Source organism: Silurus meridionalis, chromosome 1 (assembly GCF_014805685.1).
Source record: "Silurus meridionalis isolate SWU-2019-XX chromosome 1, ASM1480568v1, whole genome shotgun sequence".
Classification (NCBI taxonomy): Eukaryota; Metazoa; Chordata; class Actinopteri; order Siluriformes; family Siluridae; genus Silurus; species Silurus meridionalis.
Genome location: NC_060884.1, coordinates 34237473 through 34247472, shown reverse-complemented (window position 1 = coordinate 34247472; position 10000 = coordinate 34237473). Strand labels below are relative to the sequence as shown.

General features: G+C 39.6%; 1 protein-coding gene across 2 annotated transcripts in view; it reads right to left on the bottom strand.

Annotated features, from left to right (window-relative positions):
* bin2b (bridging integrator 2b) overlaps positions 1-10000 on the bottom strand; it is a 33008-nt gene that overhangs the window by 1459 nt on the left and 21549 nt on the right. Inside the window, exons 10-12 of one of the 2 annotated variants that reach the window (XR_006925313.1) lie at positions 9891-10000; positions 9379-9477; positions 7975-8166 (exon numbers count right to left, since the gene is read on the bottom strand). The exon at positions 9891-10000 is cut by the window's right edge and continues 524 nt beyond it. Coding sequence is in view for 1 of the 2 variants with exons in the window: in XM_046846378.1 (XP_046702334.1) it covers positions 8059-8166; positions 9379-9477; positions 9891-10000 (317 nt within the window). In the remaining variant the exon portion in view is untranslated. Of the gene's footprint in view, positions 1-7637; positions 8167-9378; positions 9478-9890 lie in introns of those variants that run through there. The other variant, XM_046846378.1, reaches the window with a different exon arrangement.

Here is a 10000-nt window from a genome sequence, read left to right as displayed (position 1 = left end):
TCACTGCTCATCACCTGTCCAATACAGTCCCAACAGTGAAGCATGGTGGTGGCAGCATCATGCTGTGGGGGTGTTTTTCAGCTGCAGGGACGGGACGACTGGTTGCAATCGAGGGAAAGATGAATGCAGCCAAGTACAGATATCCTGGACGAAAACCTTCTCCAGAGTGCTCTGGACCTCAGACTGGGCCGAAGGTTTACCTTCCAACAAGACAATGACCCTGAGCACACAGCTAAAATAACGAAGGAGTGGCTTCACAACAACTCAATTGAGCATCTCTGGAGAGACCTAAAAATGGCTGTCCACCAACCTTTACCATCCAACCTGACAGAACTGGAGAGGATCTGCAAGGAGGAAAGGCAGAGGATCCCCAAATCCAGGAGTGAAAAACTTGTTGCATCTTTCCCAAAAAGACTCCTGGCTGTATTAGATCAAAAGGGTGCATCTACTAAATACTAAGCAAATCAGAGTTAATGTGCATACCTGTGCTACTATCAGGGCTTCAGTTATAGAGAATTAATCAACACCTGACGACCAATCAGAGTCCAGATCTCAGCAGCATTGCCGTGTGCTGTTTATAGAAACAAATTACCATTTTATAATACGCAATAGTGTAAAAGGTTTGTGGACACCTCACCATAAGATTGCTTTGTGCATCCCACTCCACATTTACTCTCCAATTGCCGTTATAATGAGCTCCACTTTTCTGAAAAGGTGTTCCACTAAATTTTGTGGAGATTCATTCAGCTACACGGGTGTTAGTAAAGTCAGGTCCTGATGTAGGTGTAGGTCCATGTTCTATAGCAGGAGATCTTCTACACACATCCAACCCATGGAAAGCAGATCTTCATGGAGCTGGCTTTGGGCACAGGAGCATTGTCATGCTGGAACATGTTTGGGTCTCGTAGTTCAAGTGAAGTTCATGCATCCGAAGACGTCCGATACAGTTGTGTGCCTTTGACTTTGTGCTAATAATTTGGGAAAGAAACACATATGGCTGGAAGACTGTCCCAATACTGGCCACAGAAGATGTCTATATCAATCACATGGTGAGTTTTTTAATACTGGCCCTTTATTTTTGTGTTTAATGTGGGGAAAAAGCAGAGATGCAACCTGGAACAGGAAGAGCAAACCGTTTAGTTGTTTAGTCTTCGGAGCTTGAAGCACATGGCCCGAGAACGAGAGAGACATTTAAAATAGAAGAAAAAATAGGGAGACAGCTGAGCTGCATTACTCCGTCAGAAGTGCTGTAGAAGTCTGTGTCTAATTCTGGACAATCTCCTTTTACTTAACAAACACTGTGGAGGTTCACACAGAACTCTACAGCACACACACATAAACCAAATCAAGCCTCCATCGACAACAGCACGGGAATGGGCTGTGCGGAGACTTCGTCTTCTTAACATTTAATTAACACGTCTCCAATAGAAGCGCTTCGTAACAGTCTGAGATCAACTTTGTCTGATTTTCAGACGTCTTTACCTTCATGCTTTAAACTCTGCAGTGTTTTTTTTGTATTAGGAAAAAAAAAAAACGACTACTGCACCTTTACTATCAATGCATATGATGTATAGGCTGTTAATCAGTTCAAATATTTAATTGCGATTAATCGCATGATTGTCATGAGGAAACTTATGATTAATTGCAACTTAATTGCACATTTGTATCTGTTCTAAATTTCACTTCATTAGAAGTGTAGATATTCATGTTTTAAAAGACTCTGGTAAAAGTTGAAGTTCTGACTGCACTTTTTTATTCAAGTTAAAGAAAAAGTAGTTTGGGTTTTGACATGTACTTAAGTAAAAAGTAGCCATTACTACTAACTGTTTTAGTGTCACGCTGGTAACTGGAGGTCACGTATTATTATTTTTATGGCTGTTAATATAATTTATAATAATTGTAATAAAATTTTAATATTTAAACATGATTATTCGTATGATTGTCATAAGTTAACTCAAAATTAATCGCAACCTAATCACATATTTTTATCCATTCTAAATATCTTAAAATAATACTTTTCTCATGTTTAATTCTCTAATCAACATGAACATGGACATAATATTGATGCTTTAAACAAATGTATGTTTATTATTAGTGAAGACAAACTTAACATGGAGCATAAAGACTAAATATTCATGTAAATGTTTTAAAGTAATTCTGGTGTTTTATATTAATCAAATCATCAGGACACCAAACAGAACTTTTGCTATGTTTCCACACGGACGTTTAATTAGGTGATACCGGAGAAACTGTACCTCTTCTAACTTTCATACAGATTACAGAATCTAAGAATGTTTGTGAATTTGTTTATTTAAGTCAAGTCAAGTCAAGTCAAGTTTATTTCTATAGCGCTTTTCACAACAGACATTGTCTCAAAGCAGCTTTACACAAATCAACAGTGATGGTGAATGGTGTGAATTTGTCCCTGATGAGCAGCCGTGGCGACTGTGGCAAGGAAAAACTCCCTTAGATGTTATGAGGAAGAAACCTTGAGAGGAACCAGACTCAAAAAGGGAACCCATCCTCATCTGGGTGACATCAAGAGTTTGATCATAAATCTTTCAACAATAAAGAACACTGGAGAGTGAGAACTAACATGATTACTGGAGTATTAGATTATAAGTGATGTTCTTTCTGCAGGCTTATACAGTCTATATGGTTAGTAGCTCCGAGTTTTATGAGCTCAGCATTTGTGATCACCACAGATCCAGCATCAGCTTCTCCATGCCAGAGCCTTTAAACACTCCAGGAGGTCCAATGTCAAAACTCCACACATGTAGCGGGATCCAAATGGCACTGGTACGTCTCTAGATGGTTCGGGATGTTTGTGAGTTCGGCATCTACTTCTTCAAAGGTCCGTAATCATCATTTAAAAGAATACATTTAGAGCTTAAAACGGTGCAGTGAGAAGAAAAAATATTGACATTTTACCAAATAGATTAAAACTAAAGTAACGATTCTGGTGTAAAAATGTAAGAAGAAGAAGAAAGTATTTTTATAACTATTTTTGTAAAAAAATGTATTAAGTAAAAGATTAATATTGAAGTAAAATACTGATACCATATAAATCTACTTAAGTACAATAACAAAGTATTTGTACTTCATTACTTCCATCCTCTGGTTCACAGGAACGGTTTTAATTGCCGGATGTGGTGCATCATGGTGGAGTTTGGTGCTGATTTGAGACTCGACTCATCAGTTAAACAAATGTTAAGCGATTAAAACCTATTTTTTGGTGGAGTTTATTATTATTTTATTTTATGTCCAAGTAAAGAAAGTAGGTTGTGAATAAATGTTTGTTTCGTTGAAGGTTTTAATTTGGCCTCTTTTATATTTATTTATTTATATTTTTAATATAAATAGTCAACCTGAATTGAATTGCACGTTAATAAAATTTGTGCTTTTAAAATGAATTTGACAGCCCTAATATATATATATATATATATATATATATATATATATATATATATATATATATATATATATATATATATATATTTACCTACACATACACACCTCGTCTTCTTCACCTTTAGTGAATATGAGGAGCACATCTCCTTTAGTGAAGAGTAGAATAACGCCCGCTTCTGACTCCTGGGTCTCCATTGCAGCAACCTGAAAAACAACAAAATTAAAAACACCTTAGTTTTGTTGAGATCAGAGCTCATCATCGGTTACCCATGACAACATGGCTAAGTTCATCTGCTTGATATAGATATTAATTTCCAGATCGTTAATTGAGATTCATGAAATGATAAAGAAAAATTATCTGGCATCCCTCAGGGCTCACTCCTAGGCCTGATATTGTTCTTATTCTTATATAGACGCACAGATAACAAACACGAGTTTAAATAGATTTAGAAATGAAAAGTGTGCTATGTGGAGGGTCATGTAAGTATAAGTGTGTGTGTGTGTGTGTGTGTGTGTGTGTGTGTGTGTGTGTGTGTGTGTGTGTGTGAGGTCCATCAGCACTGAGACCTCCTCTGAGCACCAACTGCATTTCAGCTCACACCAGCACAAGCCCAGCAGGAGACCGGTTTAAAACACACACAGTATACATCTGTTACCTTGTCCCTGTCATCTCCATCTGACATCTACCCCCAGCCCCAATATCTATCTACCCCACAGACTCAATCTCTATCTACCCCCAGCCTCAATCTCTATCTACCCCCGGCCTCAATCTCTATCTACCCCCGGCCTCAATCTCTATCTACCCCCAGCCTCAATCTCTATCTACCCCACAGCCTCAATCTCTATCTACCCCCAGGCTCAATCTCTATCTACCCCCAGGCTCAATCTCTATCTACCCCCAGCCTCAATCTCTATCTACCACCCAGCCTCAATCTCTATCTATCCCACAGCCTCAATCTCTATCTACCCCACAGCCTCAATATCTATCTACCCCCAGCCTCAATCTCTATCTACCCCACAGCCTCAATCTCTATCTACCCCACAGCCTCAATCTCTATCTACCCCCAGCCTCAATCTCTATCTACCCCACAGCCTCAATTTCTATCTACCCCACAGCCTCAATTTCTATCTACCCCCAGCCTCAATTTCTATCTACCCCAGACTCAATTTTATCTACCCCACAGCCTCAATCTCTATCTACCCCAGCCTCAATCTCTATCTAACCCCCAGCCTCAATTTCATTCTCCCCCCAGCCTTAATCTCTATATACCCCACAGCCTCAATATTTATTACCAGACTTTTCCATTCATATTTGTTTTTTCCACACAAACCTGGAGACCCAATATTGTGTAGGACGTCTTTGGACTCATCACATCTCACCTTCATCGGTACATGACTTTACTAACACCCTGGTACCTAAATGAATCTCCACAACATCTAGTGATAATCATTTTCCAAGAAGAGTGGAGCTCATTGTAAGAGCGAATGGAGAATAAAAGTGGAATGAGATGTTCAAAAAGAGGCACATAGCAACCTTATGGTCATGTGTCCACAAACTTTCATTTTCATATGCAAACTTTGAGAATCAATACATTTTTAACAGAAGTCATAGTATTTTGAAAGAACTTACAGCTTTAATCTCCTTGTACCTGCTTGGAAACAAGTGAAAGACAAATGAAAAAACATTCAAATGTTCTAAAATAAGAAATTTCATCAGAAATGATCTCTGTAAGATTCCGGGTTGGTCACATGACCTAGCATGGATTACAGTGCAGGCTGTGTTTGTAGAAGCTGAAGCCTCTGTTATAAACATGAGGATGGAACATCTGAGGAAACATTCAGCGCTGAGAGGAGGATGGTGCAGAAGGTTCGAGGTGTTTGTTTAATTGTTTTAATAGAGTGTCTCTTTATAGCTGGATTTACATTCCACCATCGCTTCTTCTAAACACACGGCGAGAAAAACACTGTCCAGGAGCTGCAGGGAAGCAGCACGAGTTTTCTCCTGATCCCTGAGAACCTCAAATACACTTACTACAAAACACACCCTCTTCCCATAATGCATCCTGGTGAAATCACTTTCCTAAATAAGCCACCAGCTACTATTGATCCATGGTCCATTTCTGATGTTTATTGTAGGAGCTTTGGGTGGTCTTCAGGCTTCAGCATGGGCTCTCTGACTGCTCCACAGCTCCACACGCAGCAGTCTGTGATGTACTGTGTGTTCTGATTTCTTTAGCATGAACTTTCTCAGCAGTTTGGTCCAGACCATGACATCCATCACCCTGTCTATGGTTCAATGATAATCATTTCTTGGAGCACTTTGGGTTGATAAAGTTCCTCAGACCAGGATGAACCCAACACCACCTGCTGTTTTGGAAAAGCTCTTGAAATGGAACTCACCTTGACAGAAAGTGTGAATCCTGAAACTAAAATCTGGGTAGAACATCCACACCTAACAGCTCATATCATGGCAAGACTGGGTCTGGATCAGTACAGTAGTTGGACTGTTACCAGGTTGGGTAGAATTCCCCATCGTCCAGAAAGACTGAACTTGTGAGTAAGAAAAGCAAGAAAGAGAAATAAATATAAAAAATGATCAAAGTAAGATGGTCGAGATGAATAATCCCTCCAGCAGAGTCAGAGGGTTCAGCTAGCCTTTCCATCAGTGTAGGAAAAAAGATTGTCGACAGGGGGCGCTCTTGGTTTCATGTATGAAATGTACACATCATTTTAATGAGCTTATGCAATCACAGTGTGGTCCAGAGTTGCATTCAATACTCACCACTTCTTCTTCTATTGATGATGGACTTTTCCAGCACATACCAAGGATTCTTAATGGGGTTAAGTTTGTGTACTCTGTGATGGCCAATGCATGTGTGACGATGATTCTCATGCTCCTTGAACCATTCTTTTACCATTTGAGCATGTGCCATGTGCCATCGATGAAAAATTCCTGGTCATTCATTATATTCTTTATAATTGGTGCAACCCCAGATCATCACACCGCCCCCACAGGCTGAAACAGTAGACATTAGACATGATGATCACTTCATCCGCCTCTTTTCTTAAATTAAAACAGAGCAAATCTGGGCTCATCAGACCACATGACCTTTTTCTATTGATCCAGAGTGCAATCTTTATGCTCCTTAGCAAACTGGTTGAGGTGGAAGATCTTGAGTGACCTGCTATAGAGCTCTAACCCTATTGAACATGTTGGGAATGAATTAGAATGCCAACTGCACCCCAGGTCTCCTCACCTCTCCTACATCAGTACCATGAAAGCCTTTTTCATTTGATTCGCCTCACTGATAAGTGGTTTTCTTTATGTTTTGTGCATGAGTGAGAAAATGCTCTGAATTGGATTTGATCAAATTAATTTGATTTTCAATTCACGCTCATTCGTTTCTTCTGACTATGTTTCTTCCTCAAAGGTGATGGTCACAAACCTTCCAGAATGTAATAATCCTAACTCTAACCCTTGATGTAGGCCAATATATTGACCCTTCTTCTGACATGGTTGTGTGAGAAATGAGAAGCTCCTCACTACATCAGTTAGGAATAAATTAGTTGTTGCAGATGAAACATGTTCGTAACTGCATGGAGCTCTTCTGTATCTGAACTCCCTTCATAGTTAAATCCAGGTGGTGATGATTTTGGCCAGTGTATATACAAGAAGAGAAAAATAAAGCTACGCTATGGCATGTTTTCTCTAGAAGCTTCACAACAGAACATTTTTCTGTCATTTTGGTTGTCAGCATTAAACATTTTGAATCTACATGTAAAAAAGGTTTGTACATAAATATTATTTTAATGTAGAGGGGGAAAAAAGCTTTTTAATGAAAAAAAATCACTAATAAAACCATGACAAAAATACGAGAATGATAATATTAATAATTAATATTAATAATAATAATAATAATAAAATGGGTAAAATGTTCTTACAAATGTATAAACTTTCTTTCGGCTTCTCCCGTTAGGGGGCGCCACAGCGGATCATCCGCATGTTTGATTTGGCACACGTTTTTATGCTGGATGCCCTTCCTAACGCAACCCTCCCCAATTTATCCAGGCTTGGGACCGGCACTAAGAGTGGCTGGGGTTGGTTCTCTGACCGGGGATAGAACCCGGGCCACGGCGGTGAGAGCGCCGCATCCTAATCACTAGACCACCAGGGACCCTGTTCTTACAAATGTACAGTCATTAAATAAATAACAATAAACAGATTATTATAGACAGGAAATCTTTATTGAATATATAGTAAGTAAAGCTATAGCTGTACATATTTAAAAAAAAAATGTGTATAAAATGTTCAGAACGTTTCACAGTTTTTGTATTCTCTATTTGAATTTCACTTTTTTGAGAGCGAGAGAAAGAGAGAAAGAGAAAGGGAGAGAGAGAGAGAGAGAGAGAGAGAGAGAGAGAGAGAGTGTTTAGGAAAAAAGTAAAAAAAAAAAGAAAAAAAATCAAAAACCTTTTAGAAATAGAAGCGATTGCACTTTAAACACTGAAATTATGTCATCACCTGTAACAATGTTTTGAAAATACTGAATTGATGGTCAGAACACACACACACACACACACACACACACACACACAGAATTGAAAGCAGGTCCGTGTCCTCCGAGTGCCAGAATTCTTTCTCTCAGATCAGTCGAGTCGCCGAATCAGCGTCTCCGTGACGATGCCTGAAAGAAGCGTCAGGTCTTTATACTGGATCCAGTCCTGTTCTCTGATCGCCCATACGGTACCATCCGGCTACACACACACACACACACACACACACACACACACACACACACACACACACAAACAAAAAAATACAATTTCATGTAACCAATAATAATAATAATACAGACAGTTATAGATTTTCACTTGTATATATTAATAATATATTAATAACATTGTTAATAAATTGTTACATGTGCAATCACTTATTTTAGTTGAAAAGTAGCGACTTTATACCATCTGATTTCACTTAATATATAACAGTGTGTATTTATTTACTAATTTTTTACTTTAATCTTTATTATAATCTTTTACTGTGAGCAACTAAACAGATCCCCCATGGGATCAATAAAGTATTCTGATTAAATCACAGACTTCAGGAAGATCCATAATACATCCCGAGTGTGAGAAACATCTGGAGCTCGCCGATTTCAGACCGTCACGGGGCGGAGTAAAGAGGGTACAGAACACACCTGCATACACCTGCTAAATCTGAGCTCAATCCAGGGCTTTTCAACCTGCAGGAGAAACTCAGCGTTGCCTGTTTTTCTCCATTCTACAGAAGAATTCTGGTATTTCTTTCTCAACACTACATCACAGATCTCACACATGTCCTGCACTAGCAGGGTTTCCTCCTGAAAACATCTAATACACCCTTCAAAGCTGCTAGAAATCATTCATTCACACACACACACACTCACTGCATCCATCACTTATTCACACACACGCACACACGCACACACTCACACACACACACTGCATCCCTCACTTATTCACACACTCACACACACTGCATACCTAACTTATTCACACACGCACACACACACACACACACACACACACACACACTGCATACCTCACTTATTCACACTCACACACACTGCAGCCCTCACTTATTCACACACACACACTGCATCCCTCACTTATTCACACACTCACTCACTGCATCCCTCACTTATTCACACACTCACTCACTGCATCCTCACTTATTCACACTGCATCCCTCACTTATTCACACACACACACACACACACACACACACACACACACACACACACACACACACACACTGCATCCCTTACTTATTCACACTGCATCCCTCACTTATTCACACACACACACACACACACTCATTTACACACACACACACACACACACACACACACACACTGCATCCCTTACTTATTTACACACACACACACACACACACACACACACACACACACACACACACACACTGACCTTGTCTTCTTCTTCATCAGTGAATATGAGGAGCACGTCTCCCTCAGTGAAGAGCAGAAGCATACCCTCATCTGAATCCTGGGTCTCCAAAGCAACAGCCTGAAAAACAAAAAGCTTTTGGTTTCTGTTGAAATGAAGATCAGATCTCATAGGGCGGAGATCAGATCTCATCAGCGCAGAGATCAGATCTCATCAGCGCGGAGATCAGATCTCATCAGCGCAGAGATCAGATCTCATCAGCGCGGAGATCAGATCTCATCAGCACGGAGATCAGACTGTTTACAGCTACAATAACAGAAGCAGGAACAAGAACTTTATACATAACAATAAATGGATAAAAATTACAACAAAACCTTCTGCGAACATTTTTCAAAATCGTCATTAATTATCTGTCATGTTGTATAAAGATGAACGTGCTGATAAACAAGTTATTAAATTTACTCTGTAGCTCGTGTTTAATCTGTAACTGGGGTTTAAACTGAATATTCTGAGATTATATTCTAGGTCTTGACCTTGTAGAGGAATCCTGGAGGTCCTGAACTGTCCGCTTGCTGCCTCATGACCTCCTGTTCACTCTTTAACCCTTCGCTCTCTTCCCGTTCTCCCCCTCTTCCATCTTCAT